Source organism: Salmo salar, chromosome 13 (assembly GCF_965601325.2).
Source record: "Salmo salar chromosome 13, fSalSal1, whole genome shotgun sequence".
NCBI classification, from domain to species: Eukaryota; Metazoa; Chordata; class Actinopteri; order Salmoniformes; family Salmonidae; genus Salmo; species Salmo salar.
The window spans coordinates 109,519,568-109,546,543 of record NC_138303.1 but is presented as its reverse complement, the minus strand read 5'-3'; the positions used below and the strand labels follow the sequence as shown (position 1 = coordinate 109,546,543).

The 26,976-nt window shown below is 40.4% G+C and overlaps 1 protein-coding gene across 1 annotated transcript in view; it reads right to left on the bottom strand.

Moving 5' to 3' along the window:
* Positions 1–2,895: 2,895 nt before the first annotated feature.
* LOC106568533 (one cut domain family member 2) overlaps positions 2,896–26,976 on the bottom strand; it is a 52,513-nt gene continuing 28,432 nt past the window's right edge. Inside the window, exon 3 of the mRNA XM_014138960.3 lies at positions 2,896–3,182. Coding sequence (XP_013994435.3) covers positions 2,896–3,182 — 287 coding nt within the window. The remainder of the gene's footprint in view (positions 3,183–26,976) is intronic.

Sequence of the window (26,976 nt, the reverse complement as noted above, 5' to 3'; positions counted from 1 at the left end):
TATTGCATGATTGTTATTGTGTTTTAATGGGAATGAGTTGTCTATATAATAATCATTAGTGTTGTACCATGCAGGTAAATGCTCAGAATAGTTCAGGTAGGGGGTTCTTCCTTAGCCTGGCTCCCAAGACGACACAGCCAGATCTGGGACCCAGGCTAAGGCTGTCTGTCACCTATAAAGCGTTGAGCATCCGTCTCACATATCAGCGACAGAACAAGAGATGTAACCGACAGGCATCGTCTTTGAGATTGTCCTCTTTTTTTTGGTTCTATTACAAAGGCCCTGATCATCAGCCAAGCCAGTTTATCTCACAGAGGTCACAGACCGCTGACTGGTCCAGAGTCCTAGGGTGGCGTCCCAAAATCCCACTCTATTCCCTATAAAGTGCGCTACTTTTGACTAGAGGCCTATGGAACCCTAGTCTAAAGTAGTGCACTAGAGGCCTATGGGCCCTGCTCAAAAGTAGTGCACTATATAAGGAATAGGGTGGCATTCCACACACAGTCCTACTGGTACGTTAGTTAGGAGGAAGGCTAGCATGGATCTGATTGATGTTGTTATTAAAATAAAACGGTTGCTATGGTTAGAGGAACCATATTAAGATAGGGTAGATAGGGTAGATGGGGTAGATAGGGTAGATGGGGTAGATAGGGTAGATGGGGTAGATAGGGTAGATGGGGTAGATAGGGTAGATGAATAACTTTGGTTTTATCAGAGATGTTCTATAATATAAAGTCAGGAAACTGTTGGGAAAATGGCTCCTCAGGGGGCGTGTCCTACTGCAGGTTAGTGTTTATTGTGTGTGTGTGTGTGTGTGTGTGTGTGTGTGTGTGTGTGTGTGTGTGTGTGTGTGTGTGTGTGTGTGTGTGTGTGTGTGTGTGTGTGTGTCGTCTGTGTGGGTGTCATGATTACACTATGGAGATCATAGTACTATACCTTGTGTGTGCAAGAGTGGGTGGTCTAGTAGTAGTAGTAGTAGTATAGTAGTATAGTTGTAGCAGTAGTAGCAGTAGCAGTAGCAGTAGTAGCAGTAGTATAGTAGTAGCAGTAGTATAGTAGTATAGTAGTAGCAGTAGTAGCAGTACTATAGTAGTATAGTCGTAACAGTAGTATAGTAGTATAGTAGTAGCAGTAGTAGTAGTAGTAGTATAGTAGTAGTAATAGTAGTAGCGGTAGTAGTATAGTAGTAGCAGTAGTAGTAACAGTAGTAGTAGCGGAAGTAGTAGTAGTAGCGGTTGTAGTAGTAGTAGTAGTAGTATAGTAGTAGCAGTAATAGTAGTAGTAGTAGCGGTAGTAGTAGTAGTAGTAGTAGTAGTAGTAGCAGTAGTAGTAACAGTAGTAGTAGTATAGTAGTAGCAGTAATAGTAGTAGCAGTAGTTGTAACAGTAGTAGTATAGTAGTAGTAGTAGTAGTATAGTAGTAGTAGTAGTAGTAGTATAGTTGTAGCAGTAATAGTAGTAGTAGTAGTAGCGGTAGTAGTAACAGTAGTAGTAGTAGTAGCAGTATAGTTGTAGCAGTAATAGTAGTAGTAGTAGTAGCGGTAGTAGTAACAGTAGTAGTAGTAGTAGTAGTATAGTTGTAGCAGTAATAGTAGTAGTAGTAGTAGCGGTAGTAGTAACAGTAGTAGTAGCAGTAGGTGTTCTTCAGCCTCTGTTTAGAAATGGCATCCTGAGTTTTCTAATATGTGAAGAACATTCTGCATTGAGCTGCAACTCCAGTTCTATTGCAAAGAATATGTGCTTCAATATTGTGCTCACATGCTTTACAGACCACGACATATGTTAAGAGCTAAGTTTAGTAGTCGCTTTACACTGTAAAGAGAGTGTGTGTGTGCGTGTGTGTGTGTGTGTGTGTGCGTGCGTGCGTGCGTGTGTGTGTGTGTGTGTGTGTGTGTGTGTGTGTGTGTGTGTGTGTCTGTGTGTCTGTGTGTGCATCTAGTCATGTGTTGTGTTTACATATTTGCCGGTAACTGGTTGTGTAAGAGTCTCCAAGTCAAATACCTCCCTGTCCTCTCATAAGACTTTGATGATGCTGTTATAGAAACCTCACTAATATGTCTCTATTCTAAGTTATAATACCAGATAAGGGTTGCTTGGAATGTATGTATATATGTGTGTGTGTGTGTGTGTGTAAATATATATTTAATATGTAGTCTGCATTATTATAACTTATTATTGGAGTTTAGAAAACATAATACTGGGTAATTGGTATTTGGATTGTTAATATAAGTATCCTATATGACGATGTCTAGGAAGTCCTGCTCCGAGACATTGTTAGGACATTCTGTGGTTCATTCTTTGGTGGGTTAGCTAACACTGTGGTTTCAATCCAATATTGCATATTGATAATTTACATCATATATATATATATATATATATATATATATATATATATATATATATATATATATATATATATATATATTAGCATATAATACTTGGTCTATGGTTTTGTGGGCTAATGTTTTGAGGGACATTATTAAAAAACTAGAATAGAGCAGATGAACTGTGGTTCATTATAATAAAGCTATAGTTTTCAGAAAGACATTAGTCATGAATAGCCTTGTATTGGTGGTATCATTCAGGCAGTGTGCAAAGGGGGGGTGGGATTACCCTATAGTGCTTCATCAATGCATCAATGTTTTATAAATGGATCTGATTTCTGTTTTCTACTTCAGCCAGTAAACAGCCCCTTTCCTTTTTAACTCATTTTCAAAAAGCAAAATGTAAAAAGTTTTTGGTTTCCTAGTGGTGGTTCGATGCGCCCCTCCGTGGTACACTGACCAGCTGCCCCCCCCCCCCCCCCCCCAGCCCCTCACCCCCACCCTCACCCGTCCCAACCCTCCCACAACCCCAACCCTAACTCCCCCCACCCCCTCCCCCCACCCCCTATCCATCACACTTTGGTACAAGAGCTGGAGGCTGTAGATGTTCCTCCCGGACTCCCCTCGTCCATCCATTTGTCCAGGCTGCGCCTGCGGGCGTTCATGAAGAAGTTGCTGACGGTGGTGAGTTCCAGTCCCAGCTGCTGAGAGATGGTTATCTGCATCTCTTTGGACGGACGCTTGTTCTCCTTGAAGATGGCCAGCAGGGTGCGACGCTGCAGGTCAGTAAAAACCAGGCGGGATTTCTTTGGTGTATTGTTCCTTTCCTTGCTTGGGTCTTGTTCTTTTCTTTTGCACGCTTTAGAAGGGAAGGGAAGGGAGGGAAGACAAAAAAAACACAGAGAGACAAGGGTAGGATGAAAAGAAGAGAGAGAATATGTTAGTAGTCATACGTAGGAATGATCCTACAGAGAGAGAGAGGTGAAGATGTGATGCAGGTGATTTTGGGTGAGGTAGAACAGACCTGTGTACCTGTCTTAGATAAATATCAGGTTATAAACATACACTACATCCCCTCTATGACATGTGTGTTTGTGTGTATGTGTGTGTGTGTGTGTGTATTTGTGTGTGTGTGTATTTGTGTGTGTGTGTGTGTGTGCAACATTCTTGTTAAGGTTTTCAGCATTTATACATCATTTGTGTCAAGTGTTTATAAAGTTATATAACAGTAATATTTATGTAAAACCTGCAGTGTCAGTGATATAAACATTTCAATCATTATTAGATCCGAAGCCAACATCTTCTGTAAATGTTGTTGTGCACAATAACCCAAACAACAATATTTCACATTCTACCATGAGTCCCGACATTTTCAGTGCTCACCATTTGTAAGATATGTTGTGGAAGAGCCACTCTGCCCTCAGAAGTAATTGCTTTAGTGCCCTCTCTCTCTCTCTGTTCCAAACTAACCTCACACGTGTCGGACATTTTCATGTCTGCCTGACCTGTCTAGAGTTCACCAAGTGTTGCAATGTGAACAGCTTAATAACTTCAACAGGTCAGGCTACATGTAGACAATAGTTATATAACTTCAACAGGTCAGGCTACATGTAGACAATAGTTATATAACTTCACCAGGTCAGGCTACATGTAGACAATAGTTATATAACTTCAACAGGTCAGGCTACATGTAGACAATAGTTTAATAACTTCAACAGGTCAGGCTACATGTAGACAATAGTTTAATAACTTCAACAGGTCAGGCTACATGTAGACAATAGTTATATAACTTCAACAGGTCAGGCTACATGTAGACAATAGTTATATAACTTCACCAGGTCAGGCTACATGTAGACAATAGTTATATAACTTCAACAGGTCAGGCTACATGTAGACAATAGTTTAATAACTTCAACAGGTCAGGCTACATGTAGACAATAGTTTAATAACTTCAACAGGTCAGGCTACATGTAGACAATAGTTATATAACTTCAACAGGTCAGGCTACATGTAGACAATAGTTATATAACTTCAACAGGTCAGGCTACATGTAGACAATAGTTATATAACTTCAACAGGTCAGGCTACATGTAGACAATAGTTATATAACTTCAACAGGTCAGGCTACATGTAGACAATAGTTTAATAACTTCAACAGGTCAGGCTACATGTAGACAATAGTTATATAACTTCAACAGGTCAGTCTACATGTCTACATGTAGACAATAGTTATTTAACTTCAACAGGTCAGGCTACATGTAGACAATAGTTATATAACTTCAACAGGTCAGGCTACATGTAGACAATAGTTATTTAACTTCAACAGGTCAGTCTACATGTAGACAATAGTTATATAACTTCAACAGGTCAGGCTACATGTCTACATGTAGACAATAGTTATTTAACTTCAACAGGTCAGGCTACATGTAGACAATAGTTATATAACTTCAACAGGTCAGGCTACATGTAGACAATAGTTATATAACTTCAACAGGTCAGGCTACATGTAGACAATAGTTATATAACTTCAACAGGTCAGGCTACACGTAGACAATAGTTATATAACTTCAACAGGTCAGGCTACATGTAGACAATAGTTATATGACTTCAACAGGTCAGGCTACATGTAGACAATAGTTATATAACTTCAACAGGTCAGGCTACATGTAGACAATAGTTATATAACTTCAACAGGTCAGGCTACATGTAGACAATAGTTATATAACTTCAACAGGTCAGGCTACATGTAGACAATAGTTTAATAACTTCAACAGACTGGCCTATGTGTAGACAACAGCTGATAAGAACCAAACACTACCCATACATTAGTCTTCAGTCAGTGGGCTAGAACCAAACACTACCCATATAGTAGTCTTCAGTCAGTAGGCTAGAACCAAACACTACCCATATAGTAGTCTTCAGTCAGTGGGCTAGAACCAAACACTACCCATACAGTAGTCTTCAGTCAGGGGGCTAGAACCAAACACTACCCATATAGTAGTCTTCAGTCAGTGGGCTAGAACCAAACACTACCCATACAGTAGTCTTCAGTCAGTGGGCTAGAACCAAACACTACCAATATAGTAGTCTTCAGTCAGTGGCCTAGAACCAAACACTACCCATATAGTAGTCTTCAGTCAGTGGCCTAGAACCAAACACTACACATACAGTAGTCTTCAGTCAGGGGGCTAGAACCAAACACTACCCATACAGTAGTCTCACACCCTGATCTGTTTTACATGTCTTTGTGATTGTCTCCACCCACCTCCAGGTGTCACCTGTTTCATCATTAGTCCCTGGGTACTTATTCCTGTGTTCCCTGCTTGTCTGTTGCCAGTTCGTCTTGTTTGTCAAGTCAACCAGCGTGTTTTTTCCGGTTCTCCTGCTTTTTCCTTCTCTCTGTTTTGTTAGTCCTCCCAGTTGTGACCCTTGCCTGTCTGGACTATGAACGCGCCTGCATGACCATTCTGCCTGCCCGCCACTCTGTACCTTCTGGACTCAGACCTGGTTTTGATCTTTTGCCTGTCTATGACCATTCTCTTGCCTACTCTTTGGATTATAATAAATATCAAAGACTCAAACCATCTGCCTCCCGTGTCTGCATCTGGGTCTCACCTTGTGCCCTTATATAGTAGTCTTCAGTCAGTGGCCTAGAACCAAACACTACCCATACAGTAGTCTTCAGTCAGGGGGCTAGAACCAAACACTACCCATACAGTAGTCTTCAGTCAGTGGCCTAGAACCAAACACTACCCATATAGTAGTCTTCAGTCAGTGGCCTAGAACCAAACACTACCCATACAGTAGTCTTCAGTCAGGGGGCTAGAACCAAACACTACCCATATAGTAGTCTTCAGTCAGTGGCCTAGAACCAAACACTACCCATACAGTAGTCTTCAGTCAGGGGCCTAGAACCAAACACTACCCATATAGTAGTCTTCAGTCAAGGGGCTAGAACCAAACACTACCCATACAGTAGTCTTCAGTCAGGGGGCTAGAACCAAACACTACCCATACACTAGTCTTCAGTCAGGGGGCTAGAACCAAACACTACCCATACAGTAGTCTTCAGTCAGTGGCCTAGAACCAAACACTACCCATATAGTAGTCTTCAGTCAGTGGCCTAGAACCAAACACTACCCATACAGTAGTCTTCAGTCAGGGGCCTAGAACCAAACACTACCCATATAGTAGTCTTCAGTCAGTGGCCTAGAACCAAACACTACCCATACAGTAGTCTTCAGTCAGGGGCCTAGAACCAAACACTACCCATATATTAGTCTTCAGTCAGGGGGCTAGAACCAAACACTACCCATATAGTAGTCTTCAGTCAGGGGGCTAGAACCAAACACTACCCATATAGTAGTCTTCAGTCAGTGGCCTAGAACCAAACACTACCCATACAGTAGTCTTCAGTCAGTGGCCTAGAACCAAACACTACCCATACAGTAGTCTTCAGTCAGTGGCCTAGAACCAAACACTACCCATACAGTAGTCTTCAGTCAGTGGCCTAGAACCAAACACTACCCATACAGTAGTCTTCAGTCAGTGGCCTAGAACCAAACACTACCCATACAGTAGTCTTCAGTCAGTGGCCTAGAACCAAACACTACCCATACAGTAGTCTTCAGTCAGTGGCCTAGAACCAAACACTACCCATACAGTAGTCTTCAGTCCGTGGCCTAGAACCAAACACTACCCATATAGTAGTCTTCAGTCAGTGGCCTAGAACCAAACACTACCCATACAGTAGTCTTCAGTCAGTGGCCTAGAACCAAACACTACCCATACAGTAGTCTTCAGTCAGTGGCCTAGAACCAAACACTACCCATATAGTAGTCTTCAGTCAGTGGCCTAGAACCAAACACTACACATACAGTCAGTTGGTCTAGAAATAAGGTGAAGGATAAAGAAACAGCTCTTCTTCGTTGTATGTCATCAAATGTCAACATTCCGTTGCAAGATGGCTGCCATGCCTCCAAGACACAAACGCACTGCTTTCTAGCAAATCCGCCATGCACCTCAGAATCCACACAGATAGACATGCTGGTTTACAAACATACCAGCGAGCAAGCCAATGGACAGACACAAGACAAAACACACATAGCATTACTCATCATGTACCATTAACAGAATATCTGAAATCCCAACCCTCTGTGGAAAGAAATCCTTCTGATATCATATTGGCTCTTTTTCATCGGCCTGCTGACATGAGTTATTTCATCCATTTAGAATATCCCTTCAATCCATCCTTGATGTTTCACATTATTATTCTGTATAACCATTATTCTGTATAACCATTATTCTGCATATAACCATTATTCTGCATATAACCATTATTCTGCATATAACCATTATTCTGTATAACCATTATTCTGCATATAACCATTATTCTGTATAACCATTATTCTGCATAACCATTATTCTGCATATAACCATTATTCTGTATAACCATTATTCTGTATAACCATTATTCTGTATAACCATTATTCTGCATATAACCATTATTCTGTATAACCATTATTCTGTATAACCATTATTCTGCATATAACCATTATTCTGTATAACCATTATTCTGCATATAACCATTATTCTGCATATAACCATTATTCTGCATATAACCATTATTCTGCATATAACCATTATTCTGTATAGCCATTATTCTGTATAACCATTATTCTGTATAACCATTTTTCTGTATAACCATTATTTTGCGTATAACCATTATTCTGCATATAACCATTATTCTGTATGGCCATTATTCTGCATATAACCATTATTCTGTCTAACCATTATTCTGCATATAACCATTATTTTGTATAACCATTATTCTGTATAACCATAATTCTGCATATAACCATTATTCTGCATATAACCATTATTCTGTATAACCATTATTCTGCATATAACCATTATTCTGTATAACCATTATTCAGTATAACCATTATTCTAAATATAACCATTATTCTGCATATAACCATTATTCTGCATATAACCATTATTCTGTATAGCCATTATTCTGTATAGCCATTATTCTGTATAACCATTATTCTGTATAACCATTATTCTGTATAACCATTATTTTGCATATAACCATTATTCTGCATAAAACCATTATTCTGTATAACCATTATTCTGCATATAAGCATTATTCTGTATAGCCATTATTCTGCATATAACCATTATTCTGTAACCATTATTCTGTATAACCATTATTCTGTATAACCATTATTCTGCAGATAACCATTATTCTGTATAACCATTATTCTGCAGATAACCATTATTCTGTATAACCATTATTCTGCATATAACCATTATTCTGCATATAACCATTATTCTGCATATAACCATTATTCTGTATAGCCATTATTCTGTATAGCCATTATTCTGTATAACCATTATTATATAACCATTATTCTGTATAACCATTATTCTGCATATAACCATTATTCTGCATATAACCATTATTCTGCATATAACCATTATTCTGTATAGCCATTATTCTGTATAGCCATTATTCTGTATAACAATTATTCTGTATAGCCATTATTCTGCATATAACCATTATTCTGTATAACCATTATTCTGTATAACCATTATTCTGCAGATAACCATTATTCTGTATAACCATTATTCTGTATAACCATTATTATATAACCATTATTCTGTATAACTATTATTCTGCATATAACCATTATTCTGCATATAACCATTATTCTGTATAACCATTATTCTGTATAACCATTATTCTGCATATAACCATTATTCTGCATATAACCATTATTCTGTATAACCATTATTCTGTATAACCATTATTCTGCATAGAACCATTATTCTGCATATAACCATTATTCTGTATATAACCATTATTCTGTATAACCATTATTATATAACCATTATTATATAACCATTATTCTGTATATAACACTTATCATGAACTGGGGGGTTCGAGCCATGAATGCTGATTGGCTGACAGCCGTAGTATATCAGACCGTTTACCACGGGTATGACAACATTTCTTTTTACTGCTCTAATTATGTTGGTAACCATTTTATAATAGCAATAAGGCACCTCAGGGTTTGTGGTATATTTATATTCATTTGTATTTATTATGGATCCCCAATAGTTCCTGCCAAGGCAGCAGCTACTCTTCCTGGGGTTTATTTTGGATCCCCAATAGTTCCTGCCAAGGCAGCAGATACTCTTCCTGGGGTTTATTATCGATCCCCATTAGTTCCTGCCAAGGCAGCAGCTACTCTTCCTGGGGTTTATTATGGATCCCCATTAGTTCCTGCCAATGCAGCAGCTACTCTTCCTGGGGTTTATTATAGATCCCCATTAGTTCCTGCCAAGGCAGCAGCTACTCTTCCTGGGGTTTATTATAGATCCCCATTAGTTCCTGCCAAGGCAGCAGCTACTCTTCCTGGGGTTTATTATAGATCCCCATTAGTTCCTGTCAAGGCAGCAGCTACTCTTTCTGGGGTTTATTATAGATCCCCATTCGTTCCTGCCAAAGCATCAGCTACTCTTCCTGGGGTTTATTATCGATCCCAATTAGTTCCTGCCAATGCAGCAGCTACTCTACCTGGGGTTTATTATGGATTCCCATTAGTTCCTGCCAATGCAGCAGCTACTCTTCCTGGGGTTTATTATGGATCCCCATTAGTTCCTGCCAAAGCAACAGCTACTCTTCCTGGGGCGTATTATCAATCCCCATTAGTTCCTGCCAATGCAGCAGCTACTCTTCCTGGGGTTTATTATGGATCCCTATTAGTTCTTGCCAATGCAGCAGCTACTCTTCCTGGGGCTTATTATGGATCTGGATTAGTTCCTGCCAAAGCAGCAGCTACTCTTCCTGGGGCTTATTATGGATCCCCATTAGTTCCTGCCAATGCAGAAGCTACTCTTCCTGGGGTTTTACTGTGAATCCCCATTAGCCAAAGCATCAGCTACTCTTCCTGGGGTTTATTATATATCCCCATTAGTTCCTGCCAACGCAGCAGCTACTCTTTCTGGGGTTTATTATATATCCCCATTAGTTCCTGCCAATGCATCAGCTACTCTTCCTGGGGTTTATTATGGATCCCCATTAGCCAAAGCATCAGCTACTCTTCCTGGGGTTTATTATAGATCCCCATTAGTTCCTGCCAAAGCATCAGCTACTCTTCCTGGGGTTTATTATAGATCCCCATTAGTTCCTGCCAATGCATCAGCTACTCTTCCTGGGGTTTATTATGGATCCCCAGTAGTTCCTGCCAATGCAGCAGCTACTCTTATTGGGGTTTATTATGGATTCCCATTAGTTCCTGCCAATGCAGCAGCTACTCTTCCTGGGTTTATTATGGATCCCCATTAGTTCCTGCCAATGCAGCAGCTACTCTTCCTGGGGTTTATTATGGATCCCCATTAGTTCCTGACAATGCATCAGCAACTCTTCCTGGGGTTTATTATGAATCCCCATTAGCCAAATCTTCAGTTACTCTTCCTGGGGTTTATTATGGATCCCCATTAGTTCCTGCAAATGCATCAGCTACTCTTCCTGGGGTTTATTATGGATCCCCATTAGTTCCTGCCAATGCAGCAGCTACTCTTATTGGGGTATATTATGGATCCCCATTAGTTCCTGCCAAAGCAACAGCTACTCTTCCTGGGGTTTATTATGGATCCCCATTAGTTCCTGACAATGCATCAGCTACTCTTATTGGGGTTTATTATGGATCCCTATTAGTTCCTGCCAATGCATCAGCTACTCTTCCTGGGGTTTTTATGGATCCCCATTAGTTCCTGCCAATGCAGAAGCTACTCTTCCTGGGGTTTATTATGGATCCCCATCAGTTCCTGCCAAAGCAGCAGCTACTCTTCCTGGGGTGTATTGTCAATCCCCATGAGTTCTTGCCAATGCATCAGCAACTCTTCCTGGGGTTTATTATGGATCCCCATTAGTTCCTGCCAATGCAGAAGCTACTCTTCCTGGAGTTTATTGTGAATCCCCATTAGTTCCTGCCAATGCAGCAGCTACTCTTCCTGGGGTTTATTATGGATCCCCATCAGTTCCTGCCAAAGCAGCAGCTACTCTTCCTGGGGTGTATTGTCAATCCCCATTAGTTCCTGCCAATGCAGCAGCTACTCTTCTTGGGGTTTATTATGGATCCCCATCAGTTCCTGCCAAAGCAGCAGCTACTCTTCCTGGGGTGTATCGTCAATCCCCATTAGTTCCTGCCAATGCAGCAGCTACTCTTCTTGGGGTTTATTATGGATCCCCATTAGTTCCTGCCAATGCAGCAGCTACTCTTCCTGGGGTTTATTATGGATCCCCATTAGTTCCTGCCAAAGCAACAGCTACTCTTCCTGGGGCGTATTATCAATCCCCATTAGTTCCTGCCAATGCAGCAGCTACTCTTCCTGGGATTTATTATGGATCCCTATTAGTTCTTGCCAATGCAGCAGCTACTCTTCCTGGGGCTTATTATGGATCTGGATTAGTTCCTGCCAAAGCAGCAGCTACTCTTCCTGGGGCTTATTATGGATCCCCATTAGTTCCTGCCAAAGCAGCAGATACTCTTCCTGGGGTTTATTATGGATCCCCATTAGTTCCTGCCAATGCAGAAGCTACTCTTCCTGGGGTTTTACTGTGAATCCCCATTAGCCAAAGCATCAGCTACTCTTCCTGGGGTTTATTATATATCCCCATTAGTTCCTGCCAACGCAGCAGCTACTCTTCCTGGGGTTTATTATATATCCCCATTAGTTCCTGCCAATGCATCAGCTACTCTTCCTGGGGTTTATTATGGATCCCCATTAGTCAAAGCATCAGCTACTCTTCCTGGGGTTTATTATAGATCCCCATTAGTTCCTGCCAAAGCATCAGCTACTCTTCCTGGGGTTTATTATAGATCCCCATTAGTTCCTGCCAATGCATCAGCTACTCTTCCTGGGGTTTATTATGGATCCCCAGTAGTTCCTGCCAATGCAGCAGCTACTCTTATTGGGGTTTATTATGGATTCCCATTAGTTCCTGCCAATGCAGCAGCTACTCTTCCTGGGTTTATTATGGATCCCCATTAGTTCCTGCCAATGCAGCAGCTACTCTTCCTGGGGTTTATTATGGATCCCCATTAGTTCCTGACAATGCATCAGCAACTCTTCCTGGGGTTTATTATGAATCCCCATTAGCCAAATCTTCAGCTACTCTTCCTGGGGTTTATTATGGATCCCCATTAGTTCCTGCCAATGCAGAAGCTACTCTTCCTGGGGTTTATTATGGATCCCCATTAGTTCCTGCCAATGCAGCAGCTACTCTTCCTGGGGTTTATTATACATCCCCATTAGTTCCTGCCAAAGCATCAGCTACTCTTCCTGGGGTTTATTATAGATCCCTATTAGTTCCTGCCAATGCATCAGCTACTCTTCCTAGGGTTTATTATGGATCCCCATTAGTTCCTGCCAATGCAGCAGCTACTCTTATTGGGGTATATTATGGATCCTCATTAGTTCCTGCCAATGCAGCAGCTACTCTTCCTGGGGTTTATTATGGATCCCCATTAGTTCCTGCCAATGCAGCAGCTACTCTTCTTGGGGTTTATTATGGATCCCCATTAGTTCCTGACAATGTATCAGCTACTCTTATTGGGGTTTATTATGGATCCCTATTAATTCCTGCCAATGCATCAGCTACTCTTCCTGGGGTTTATTATGGATCCCCATTAGTTCCTGCCAATGCAGCAGCTACTCTTATTGGGGTATATTATGGATCCCCATTAGTTCCTGCCAAAGCAACAGCTACTCTTCTTGGGGTTTATTATGGATCCCCATTAGTTCCTGACAATGCATCAGCTATTCTTATTGGGGTTTATTATGGATCCCTATTAGTTCCTGCCAATGCATCAGCTACTCTTCCTGGGGTTTATTATGGATCCCCATTAGTTCCTGCCAATGCAGCAGCTACTCTTATTGGGGTATATTATGGATCCCCATTACTTCCTGCCAAAGCAACAGCTACTCTTCCTGGGGTTTATTATGGATCCCCATTAGTTCCTGACAATGCATCAGCTACTCTTATTGGGGTTTATTATGGATCCCTATTAGTTCCTGCCAATGCATCAGCTACTCTTCCTGGGGTTTTTATGGATCCCCATTAGTTCCTGCCAATGCAGAAGCTACTCTTCCTGGAGTTTATTGTGAATCCCCATGAGTTCTTGCCAATGCATCAGCAACTCTTCCTGGGGTTTATTATGGATCCCCATTAGTTCCTGCCAATGCAGAAGCTACTCTTCCTGGAGTTTATTGTGAATCCCCATTAGTTCCTGCCAATGCAGCAGCTACTCTTCCTGGGGTTTATTATGGATCCCCATCAGTTCCTGCCAAAGCAGCAGCTACTCTTCCTGGGGTGTATTGTCAATCCCCATTAGTTCCTGCCAATGCAGCAGCTACTCTTCTTGGGGTTTATTATGGATCCCCATCAGTTCCTGCCAAAGCAGCAGCTACTCTTCCTGGGGTGTATCGTCAATCCCCATTAGTTCCTGCCAATGCAGCAGCTACTCTTCTTGGGGTTTATTATGGATCCCCATTAGTTCCTGCCAATGCAGCAGCTACTCTTCCTGGGGTTTATTATGGATCCCCATTAGTTCCTGCCAAAGCAACAGCTACTCTTCCTGGGGCGTATTATCAATCCCCATTAGTTCCTGCCAATGCAGCAGCTACTCTTCCTGGGATTTATTATGGATCCCTATTAGTTCTTGCCAATGCAGCAGCTACTCTTCCTGGGGCTTATTATGGATCTGGATTAGTTCCTGCCAAAGCAGCAGCTACTCTTCCTGGGGCTTATTATGGATCCCCATTAGTTCCTGCCAAAGCAGCAGATACTCTTCCTGGGGTTTATTATGGATCCCCATTAGTTCCTGCCAATGCAGAAGCTACTCTTCCTGGGGTTTTACTGTGAATCCCCATTAGCCAAAGCATCAGCTACTCTTCCTGGGGTTTATTATATATCCCCATTAGTTCCTGCCAACGCAGCAGCTACTCTTCCTGGGGTTTATTATATATCCCCATTAGTTCCTGCCAATGCATCAGCTACTCTTCCTGGGGTTTATTATGGATCCCCATTAGTCAAAGCATCAGCTACTCTTCCTGGGGTTTATTATAGATCCCCATTAGTTCCTGCCAAAGCATCAGCTACTCTTCCTGGGGTTTATTATAGATCCCCATTAGTTCCTGCCAATGCATCAGCTACTCTTCCTGGGGTTTATTATGGATCCCCAGTAGTTCCTGCCAATGCAGCAGCTACTCTTATTGGGGTTTATTATGGATTCCCATTAGTTCCTGCCAATGCAGCAGCTACTCTTCCTGGGTTTATTATGGATCCCCATTAGTTCCTGCCAATGCAGCAGCTACTCTTCCTGGGGTTTATTATGGATCCCCATTAGTTCCTGACAATGCATCAGCAACTCTTCCTGGGGTTTATTATGAATCCCCATTAGCCAAATCTTCAGCTACTCTTCCTGGGGTTTATTATGGATCCCCATTAGTTCCTGCCAATGCAGAAGCTACTCTTCCTGGGGTTTATTATGGATCCCCATTAGTTCCTGCCAATGCAGCAGCTACTCTTCCTGGGGTTTATTATACATCCCCATTAGTTCCTGCCAAAGCATCAGCTACTCTTCCTGGGGTTTATTATAGATCCCTATTAGTTCCTGCCAATGCATCAGCTACTCTTCCTAGGGTTTATTATGGATCCCCATTAGTTCCTGCCAATGCAGCAGCTACTCTTATTGGGGTATATTATGGATCCTCATTAGTTCCTGCCAATGCAGCAGCTACTCTTCCTGGGGTTTATTATGGATCCCCATTAGTTCCTGACAATGTATCAGCTACTCTTATTGGGGTTTATTATGGATCCCTATTAATTCCTGCCAATGCATCAGCTACTCTTCCTGGGGTTTATTATGGATCTCCATTAGTTCCTGCCAATGCAGCAGCTACTCTTATTGGGGTATATTATGGATCCCCATTAGTTCCTGCCAAAGCAACAGCTACTCTTCTTGGGGTTTATTATGGATCCCCATTAGTTCCTGACAATGCATCAGCTATTCTTATTGGGGTTTATTATGGATCCCTATTAGTTCCTGCCAATGCATCAGCTACTCTTCCTGGGGTTTATTATGGATCCCCATTAGTTCCTGCCAATGCAGCAGCTACTCTTATTGGGGTATATTATGGATCCCCATTACTTCCTGCCAAAGCAACAGCTACTCTTCCTGGGGTTTATTATGGATCCCCATTAGTTCCTGACAATGCATCAGCTACTCTTATTGGGGTTTATTATGGATCCCTATTAGTTCCTGCCAATGCATCAGCTACTCTTCCTGGGGTTTATTATGGATCCCCATTAGTTCCTGCCAATGCAGCAGCTACTCTTATTGGGGTATATTATGGATCCCCATTAGTTCTTGCCAATGCATCAGCAACTCTTCCTGGGGTTTATTATGGATCTCCATTAGTTCCTGCCAATGCAGAAGCTACTCTTCCTGGAGTTTATTGTGAATCCCCATTAGTTCCTGCCAATGCAGAAGCTACTCTTCCTGGAGTTTATTGTGAATCCCCATTAGTTCCTGCCAAAGCAGCAGCTACTCTTCCTGGGGTGTATTGTCAATCCCCATTAGTTCCTGCCAATGCAGCAGCTACTCTTCTTGGGGTTTATTATGGATCCCCATCAGTTCCTGCCAAAGCAGCAGCTACTCTTCCTGGGGTGTATTGTCAATCCCCATTAGTTCCTGCCAATGCAGCAGCTACTCTTCTTGGGGTTTATTATGGATCCCCATTAGTTCCTGCCAATGCAGCAGCTACTCTTCCTGGGGTTTATTATGGATCCCCATTAGTTCCTGCCAATGCAGCAGCTACTCTTCCTGGGGTTTATTATGGATCCCCATCAGTTAATGCCAAGGCAGCAGCTACTCTTCCTGGGGTTTATTATGGATCCCCATTAGTTCCTGCCAAGGCAGCAGCTACTCTTTCTGGGGTTTATTATGGATCCTCATTAGTTTCTGCCAAGACAGCAGCTACTCTTCCTGGGGTTTATTATGGATCCCCATTAGTTCCTGCCAATGTAGCAGCTACTCTTCTTGGGGTTTATTATGGATCCCCATTAGTTCCTGCCAAAGCAGCAGCTACTCTTCCTGGAGTTTATTATGATCCCCATTGGTTCCTGTCAAAGCAGCAGCTACTCTTCCTGGGGTCCAGCAAAATTAAGGCACTTTATACAATTTTAAAAACATTAAAATCTGTGAATGTATTGTGAAAACATACAATACATTCACAGATTTCACAACACACTGTGTGACCTCAGGCCCCTACTCCACCACTACCACATATCTACAGCACACTGTGGGGCCTCAGGCCCCTACTCCACCACTACCACATATCTACAATACACTGTGTGGCCTCAGGCCCCTACTCCACCACTACCACATATCTACAACACACTGTGGGGCCTCAGGCCCCTACTCCACCACTACCACATATCTACAACACACTGTGTGGCCTCAGGCCCCTACTCCACCACTACCACATATCTACAGTGTGTGTGTGTGTGTGTGTGTGTGTGGGTGTGTGTGTAGTGTGTATGTGTAGTGCGTATGTTTGTGTGTGTGTGTGTGTGTGTGTGTGTGTGTGTGTGTGTGTGTGTGTGTGTGTGTGTGTGTGTGTGTGTGTGTGTGTGTGTGTGTGTGTGTGTGTGTGTGTGTTTGTGTGTGTGTGTGTGTGTGTGTCAAATTTTACTGCTTGCGTAAGTTACTTGATGTGGAATAGAGTTCCATGTAGTCATGGCTCTATGTAGTACTGTGGGCCTCCCATAGTCTGTTCTGGACTTGGGGACTGTGAAGAGACCTCTTGTAGCATGTCTTGTGGGGTATGGATGGGTGTCCGAGCTGTGTGCCAGTAGTTTAGACAGACAGCTCGGTGCATTCAACATGTCAATACCTCTCATAAATACAACTAGTGATGAAGTCAGTCTCTCCTCCACTGTGAGCCAGGAGAGATTGACATGCATATTATTAATATTAGCTCTCTGTGTACATCCAAGGGCCAGCTGTGCTGCCCTGTTCTGAGCCAAATGCAATTGCAAACAGTAGTCTAGGTGCGACAAAAACAAAGGCCTGTAGGACCTGCCTTTTTGATAGTGTTGTTAAGAAGACAGAGCATCGCTCTATTATAGACAGACTTCTCCCCATCTTAGCTAGTGTTGTATCAATATGTTTTGACCATGACAGTTTACAATCCTGAGTTACTCCAAGCAGTTTAGTCATCTCAACATGCTCAATTTCCACATTATTTATTACAAGATTTAGTTGAGGTTTAGGGTTTAGTGAATGATTTGTTCCTTGCCACCCACTCTGAAACTAACTGCAGCTCTTTGTTAAGTGTTGCAGTCATTTCAGTCGCTGCAGTAGCGGACGTGTATGTCACGGTTGTCGTTGCTAATGGAGGACCAAAACGCAGCAGGTATGTGGATGCTCATCTTGTGTATTTATTTACCAACTAAATGAACACCAAAACAACAAAACGAAACGAACTCACGAACAACAAAACAGTCTGGCAAGGCACAAGGCTAAACTCAGAACAAAAAACAATCTCCCACAATTACACAAACAAACACACCCAACTAATATAGGACTTCCAATCAAAGGCAACACCACACAGCTGCCTTCAATTGGAAGTCCACCCCAATTTACCAAACATAGACATACAACTAACTAGATCAACATAGAAATACGTAAACAAGGAACAGTGCCCAAAAACCCCGGAATACTTAAATCAAATGCCCCTTTTAGAAAAAACACCACCCCGAACCACATAAACCAAATACCCTCTGCCACGTCCTGACCAAACTACAATAACAATTAACCCTTATACTGGCCAGGACGTGACAGTGTATAGTGTTGAGTCATCCACATACACAGACACTCTGGCTTTACTCAAAGTCAGTGGCATGTCATTAGTAAAGATTGAAAAAAAGCATGGCTTATATACCACGGCTAAGGGCTGTATCCAGGCACTCCGCAATGCGTCGTGATTAAGAACAGCCCTTAGCCGTAGTATATTGGCCATATACCACACCCCCTCGTGCCTTATTGCTTAATTATATAACCATTATTGTATAACCATTATCTGTATATAACCATTATTATATAACCATTATTCTGTATATTGGGGAGGCAATATATTATTATTATTATTATATATATTATTATATATTATATTATTATATAACCATTATTCTGTATATTGGGGAGGCAAGTAGCCTAGTTAGAGCGTTGGACTAGTAACCGAAAGGTTGCAAGATCGAACCCCAGAGCTGACAAGGTAAAAATCTGTCGTTCTGCCCCTGAACAAGGCAGTTAACCCACTGTTCCTAGGCCGTCATTGAAAATAAGAATTTGCTCTTAACTGACTTGCCTAGTTAAATAAAGGTTAAATAAATAAAAAATAAATAAAATAAATATAACCAGTATCAAATCAAATTTTATTGGTCACATGGTTAGCAGATGTTAATACAAGTGTAGCGAAATGCTTGTGCTTCTAGTTCCGACAGTGCAGTAATATCTAACAAGTAATCAGCAATTCCACAACAACTACCTAATACACACAAATCTAAGTAAAGGGATGGAATAAGAATATGTACACATATAAATATATGGATGAGCGATGACCGAGCGGCATAGGCAAGAGACAATAGATGGTATAGAATACAGTATACACATATGAGATGAGTAATGCAAGATACTTACACATTATTAAAGTGGCATTATTATAGTGACTAGTGATCCATTTATTAAAGTGGCCAACGATTTCAAGTCTGTATGTAGGCAGCAGCCACTCAATGTTAGTGATGGCTGTTTAACAGTCTGATGGCCTTGTAATAGAAGCTGTTTTTCAGTCTCCCGGTCCCAGCTTTGATACACCTGTACTGACCTCGCCTTCTGGATGATAGCGGGGTGAACAGGCGGTGGCTCGGGTGGTTATTGTCCTGATGATCTTTTTGGCCTTCCTGTGACATCGGGTGCAGTAGGTGTCATGGAGAGCAGGTAGTTTGCCCCGGTGATGCGTTGTGCAGACCGCACCACCCTCTGGAGAGCCTTGCGATTGTGGGCGGTGCAGTTGCCGTACCAGGTGGTGATACAGCCCAACAGGGTGTTCTCGATTGTGCATCTGTAAAAGTTTGTGAGGGTTTTAGGTGACAAGTCAAATTTCTTCAGCCTCCTGAGGTTGAAGAGGCACTGTTGTGCCTTCTTCACACACTGTCTGTGTGGGTGGAGAGGACCTTAAAACTTTCCACCTTCTCCACTGCTGTCCTGTCGATGTGGATAGGGGGGTGCTCCCTCTGCTGTTTCCTGAAGTCCACGATCATCTCCTTTGTTTTGTTAACATTGAGTGAGAGGTTGTTTTCCTGACACCACACTCCGAGGGCCCTCACCTCCTCCCTGTAGGCTGTCTCGTTGTTGTTGGTAATCAAACCCACTACTGTTGTGTTGTCTGCATACTTGATGATTGAGTTGGAGGCGTGCATGGCCATGCTGTCATGGGTGAAAAGGGAGTACAGGAGGGGGCTGAGCACGCACCCTTGTGGGTCCCTAGTGTTGAGGATCAGAGAAGTGGAGATGTGGTTTCCTACCTTCACCACCTGGGGGTCAGCCCGTCAGAAAGTTCAGGACCCAATTGCACAGGGCTGGGTTGAGACCCAGGGCCTCAAGCTTACTGATGAGCTTGGAGGGTACTATGGTGTAAAATGCTGAGCTGTAGTTGATGAACAACATTCTTACATAGGTATTCCTCTTGTCCAGATGGGTTAGGTCAGTGTGCAATGTGATAGCGATTGCAATGTCTGTGGACCTATTGGGGCGGAATGCAAATTGAAGTGGGTCTAGGGTGGCAGGTAAGGTGGAGGTGATATGATCCTTGATTAGTCTCTCAAAGCACTTCATGATGTCAGAAGTGAGTGCTACCAGGCAATAGTCATTTAGTTCAGTTATCTTTGTTTTCTTTGGGTACAGGAACAATGGTGGCCATCTTGAAGCATGTGGGGACAGCAGACTGGGATAGGGAGAGATTGAATATGTCCGTAAACACACCAGCCAGCTGGTCTGCGCATGCTCTGAGGACGCGGCTAGGGATGCAGTCTGGGCCGGCAGCCTTGCAAGGGTTAACACGTTTAAATGTCTTACGCAGCCATCGAGAAGGAGAGGGGGGGGGGGGGGCACAGTCCTTGGTAGCGGGACACGTCGATGGCACTGTATTATCCTCAAAGCAGGCAAAGAAGGTGTTTAGTTTGTCTGGAAGCAAGTAGTCGGTGACCATGACATGACTGGTTTTTCTAATTGCCTGTAGACCCTGCCACATACGTCTTGTGTCTGAGCCGTTGAATTGCGACTCCACTTTCTCCCTGTACCGGCATTTTGCTTGTTTGATTGCCTTGCAGAGGGAATAACTACACTGTTTATATTCAGTCGTATTCCCAGTCATCTTTCCATGGTTAAATGCAGTGGTTTGCGCTTTCAGTTTTACGTGAATGCTGCCATCCATTCACGGTTTCTTGTTAGGGTAGATTTTAAACGGGGGGGACAACATCTCCAATGCACTTCCTTATAAACTCACTCATCAGCATATGAATCTATGTCTTTCTCTGAGGCTGCCCGGAACATTTCCCAGTACGCATGATCAAAACAATCTTGAAGCGTGGATTCCGATTGGTCATCAGACCAGTGTTGAATAGTTCTAGTCACGGGTACATCCTGTTTGAGTTTCTGCCTATAAGACGGTAGGAGCAAAATGGAGTCTTGGTCAGATTTGCCGAAGGGAGGACGGGGGAGGGCCTTGTATGCATCGCGGAAGTTGGAGTAGCAGTGATCCAGTGTATTGCCTGCATGAGTGCTACAATCAATATGCTGACAGAATTTATGTAGCCTTGTTCTCAAATTTGCTTTGTTAAAATCCCCAGCTACAATAAATGCAGCCTCAGAATATATGGTTTCTAGTTTGCATAAAGTCCAGTGAAGTGCCTTGAGGTCTGTCGTGCTATCGGCTTGAGGAGGGATATACACGGCTGTGATAATAACCGACGAGAATTCTCTTGGGAGATAATATGGTCAGCATTTGATTGTAAGGAATTCTAGGTCAGGTGAACAAAAGGAGAGAGCGATGTTGCCGTGAAACAGAGAATGTTACATTCTCGAATGTCTCTCTGGAAAGCAACCCTTGCCCTAATTTCGTCTACTTTGTTATCTAGACTGGACATTGGCGAGTAATATATTCGGAAGCGGTAGGTGGTGTGCGCGCCTTCGAAGTCTGACCAGAAGGCCACTCCATCTACCTCTTCTGCGGCGACGTTGTTTTGGGTCAACCTCTGGAATCAGATCCAATGTCCTGGGTGGTGGTGAGAACAAAGGATCCGCTTTGGGAAAGTCGTATTCCTGGTCGTAATGTTGGTAAGTTGACATCGCTCTTATATCCAATAGTTCTTCCCGGCTGTATGTAATAAGACTTAAGATTTCCTGGGCTAACAATGTAAGAAGAAATACATAAAAAAACGAAATACTGCATAGTTTCCTAAGGACTAGAAGCGAGGTGACCCTCTCTGTCTCTCTGCACAGTATTATGTATATAACCATTATGGTGTATATAACCATGATTATGTATATAACCATTATTGTATAACCATTATTGCGTATATAACCATTATTGTATAACCATTATTCTGTATATAACCATTATTGTATAACCATTATTCTGTATATAACCATTATTCTGTATATAACCATTATTATATAACCATTATTCTGTATATAACCATGATTCTGTATATAACTATTATTATATAACCATTATTCTGTATACAACCATTATTCTCTATATAACCATTATTCTCCATATAACCATTATTATAAAACCATTATTCTGTATATAACTATTATTGTATAACCATTATTCTGTATATAACCATTATTCTGTATATAACCATTATTATATAACCATTATTCTGTATATAACCATGATTCTGTATATAACTATTATTATATAACCATTATTCTGTATACAACCATTATTCTCTATATAACCATTATTATAAAACCATTATTCTGTATATAACTATTATTATATAACCACTATTCTGTATATAACCATTATTCTGTATATAACCATTATTCTGTATATAACTATTATTATATAACCATTACTCTGTATATAACTATTATTATATAACCATTATTCTGTATATCACCATTATTCTGTATATAAGTATTATTATATAACCATTACTCTGTATATAACTTTTATTCTGTATATAACTATTATTATATAACCATTATTCTGTATATAACCATTATTCTGTATATAACTATTATTATATAACCATTACTCTGTATATAACTATTATTCTGTATATAACTATTATTATATAACTATTATTCTGTATATAACCATTATTCTGTATATAACTATTATTCTGTATATAACCATTATTCTGTATATAACTATTATTATATAACCATTATTCTGTATATAACCATTATTATATAACCATTATTCTGTATATAACCATTATTCTTTATATAACCATTATTCTGTATATAACCATTATTCTGTATATAACCATTATTATATAATCATTATTATATAACCATTATTCTGTATATAACCATTATTCTGTATATAACTATTATTCTGTATATAACCATTATTCTGTGTATAAACATTAATATATAATCATTATTCTGTATATAACTATTATTATATAACCATTATTCTGTATATAACCATTATTATAAAACCATTATTCCGTATATAACCATTATTATAAAACCATTATTCTGTATATAACAATTATTATAAAACCATTATTCTTTATATAATCATTATTCTGTATATAACTATTATTATATAACCATTATTATTTGACAATTAGTAAGTATATAATCATTATTATATAACCATTCTTCTGTATTCAACCATTATTCTGTATATACCCATTATTCTGTATATAACCCTTATTATATACCCATTATTCTGTATATAAACATTATTATATAATCATTATTATTTAGCAATTATTATGTATACAACCCTTATTGTATACTTTGAATTTTGTATATAACCATTATTTTGTTTATAACCATTATTCTGTGTATATAACCATACTATTCTGTATATAAAGATTTTTCTGTATATAACCATTATTTTATAATCATTATGCATTTAACCATTGTTATGTAACCATTATTCTGTATACAACCATTATTCTGCATATTCCCATTATTCTATAATCATTATTAGGTATATAAACATTATTATACAACGTTAATTCTTTATTTAACCAGTATTCTGTATATAACCATAAATATATAACCATTAATATTGTATATATCCATTATTCTGTATATAACCATTATAATATAACCATTATTCTGTATATAACCATTATTCTGTATATAACCATTATTATATCAAATTATTCTGTATATAATAATTATTATATATTTAACCATTATTCTTTATATCACCATTATTATATAATCATTAGTATGTATTTAAACATTATTATATAACCTTTATTCTGTATATAACCATAATTGTATAACCATTATTATAAAACCATTATTATGCATATATCCATTATTATGTATATTATTATAACCATTATTATGTATATCATTATAACTATCATGCATCTAACCATTATTCTATATATTATTATAACCATTATTATGTATCTAACCATTATTATGTATATTATTATAACCATTATTATAAAGCCATTAATCTTGTATATATCCATTATTATTATATAACCATTATTCTGTATCTAACCATTATTATGTATCTAACCATTATTCTGTATAGAACCATTATTATGTATCTAACCATTGTTCAGTAACCATTGTTATGTATTTAACCATTATTATAAACTGGGTGATTCCAGCCCTGAATGCTGATTGGCTGACAGCCTTGGTATATCAGACCGTATACCACGGGTATGAAAAACATGTATTTTTCCTGCTCTAATGACGTTGGTAACCAGTTTATAATAACAATAAGCCACCTCTGGGGTTTGTGGTATATGGCCAATATACCACGGCCTAGGGCTGTATCCAGACACTCCGCAATGCATCGTGCATAATAACAGCCCTTAGCCGTGGTATATTGGCCATATACCACAACCCCTCATGCCTTATTGCTTAATTATTTAACCATTATGTGTATTACCATTATTCTGTATATAACCATTATTCTGTATATAACCATTATTCTGTATAACCATTATTATATAACCATTATTCTGTATATAACCATTATTATATAACCATTATTCTGTATATAACCATTATTCTGTATGTAACCATTATTCTGTATATAACCATTATTCTGTATATAACCGTTATTCTGTATGTAACCATTATTCTGTATATAACCATTATTATATAACCATTATTCTGCATATAACCATTATTCTGTATATAACCATTATTCCGTATAACCATTATTCTGTATAACCATTATTCTGTATATAACCATTATTCTGTGTATAATATAATCTCCCAGTGGAGACAGAAATAGATTGAGACCCTTGACGTGTCTGGAGCTGTATCCCTGACACTCATCACCAGGCCTTGCTTTAAGGCTTGATTTGATTATCTCCCTGAATTAAGTATGCACAACTGAGACCCAGAGAGATCGATAAAAACTCAATTGAGTACAAAACTATTATGTAAGGGGAACTATCCAAGGAAGAGAGGGTTGTAAATAAACACGGGGTCTATCCCAACATCTCTTTATCCTCCTCTCCTCCTCTCCTTCGATCCTCCTCTACCCCTCTCCCCCTATCCTCCTCTCCCCCTAATGCTCCTCTACCCCATCCCCCTAATCCTCCTCTCCCCCTAATCCTCCTCTTCCCCTAATCCTCCTCTACCCCATCCCCCTAATCCTCCTCTCCCCCTAATCCTCCTCTACCCCTAATCCTCCTCTACCCCTATCCTCCTCTACCCCTAATCCTCCTCTACCCCTAATCCTCCTCTCCCCCTAATCCCCCTCTCCCCCTAATCCCCCTCTACCCCTAATCCTCCTCTACCACTATCCCCCTAATCCTCCTCTACACCTATCCTCCTCTACCCCTATCCCCCTAAGCCTCCTCTACCCCTAATCCTCCTCTACCCCTAATCCTCCTCTACCCATATCCCCCTAATCCTCCTCTACCCCTAATCACCCTCTACCCCTAATCCTCCTCTACCCCTAATCCTCCTCTACCCCTAATCCTCCTCTACCCCTATCCCCCTAATCCTCTTAATTTTTCTACCATAAGGCGCCTCCAACCACATTTTAGAGAATTTGGCAGTATGTCCAACCGGCCTCATAACCTCAGACCATGTGTAACCACACCAGCCCAGGACCTCCACATCCAGCTTCTTCACCTGCGGGATCGTCTGAGACCAGCCACCCGGACAGCTGATGAACCGGAGGAGTATATCTGTCTGTATATAAAGCTCTTTTGTGGGGAAAAACTCATTCTGATTGGCTGGGCCTGGCCCCCCAGTGGGTGGACCTTGCTCCCAAGTGGGTGGGCCTATGCCTTCCCAGGCCCACCCATGGCTGTGCCCCTGCCCGGTCATGTGAAATCCATAGATTAGTGCCTAATTTATTTATTTCAATTGACTGATTTCCTTATATGAAGTGTAACTCAGTAAAATCATTGACATTGTTGCGTTTATATATTTTTGTTCAGTATAGTTAAATCAAACATATAGGCCTAGCTTAGATCTAGTTTCAGGCATTATTATACCACTCACACAGAGGCTAACCGATGTAGGCTGAATATGCAGCTAGTAAACAGAATATGAAGCATGACTAAGATGGAAAAATAAAGACAGAATGTTTACTTAATAGGCCTAATTAGAAATAATGTCATTTTCCACCGTTCATAGCAGAAACCATTTGTATGTTTATAGCCCAGAGGGCTCTCTCTCTGTCTGTTTCTCTCTCTCTCTCTCTCTCTCTCTCACACACCCATCATCACTCTTGTGGTGAAATGTGAAACTAAATACAATTCTACCAGAAGGTGGCAGTATTCACTGACTATTCTCTCAGACAGACACCACTGATATGCTTGTAATTGTAACAGGGAGTTTCTTCTTGCTAACTAGGACTAGTCCTAGTGCATCATTAAAACAGACAAAACCATCTGGGCATGACGATGGATTATTTCACAATTATTACGGAGACGTTTCACAATAACACCATTTAGGGTAGACTAGCCCATCTCAGTTATAAGGTCAAATAAATGTAAACCTACTTAAAAAAATAAAATTAAAATATAAAAACAATATTTACAGACTACATATTAATTGCACATCAGGGTATAGAAACTGAGATCTCTGTAGTGCATAAAAACAATTAAGATTGTTGCAGTGGTTCTTACCTTTAACTGCTGTATTCGAGCTCCATTTTGTTTTGGTGCAGAATTGCAATTTAGTTCATAAATACATTGATAAAGGGGTACATAGCATGACAACATGAAATAGGCCTACTATGAAGCTTCAAACATTTCAGTCCCTTTTTATAAAAGGCTATTCACCCTGTGGCTGCAACATGCCGACATTATAATGTATCTATAG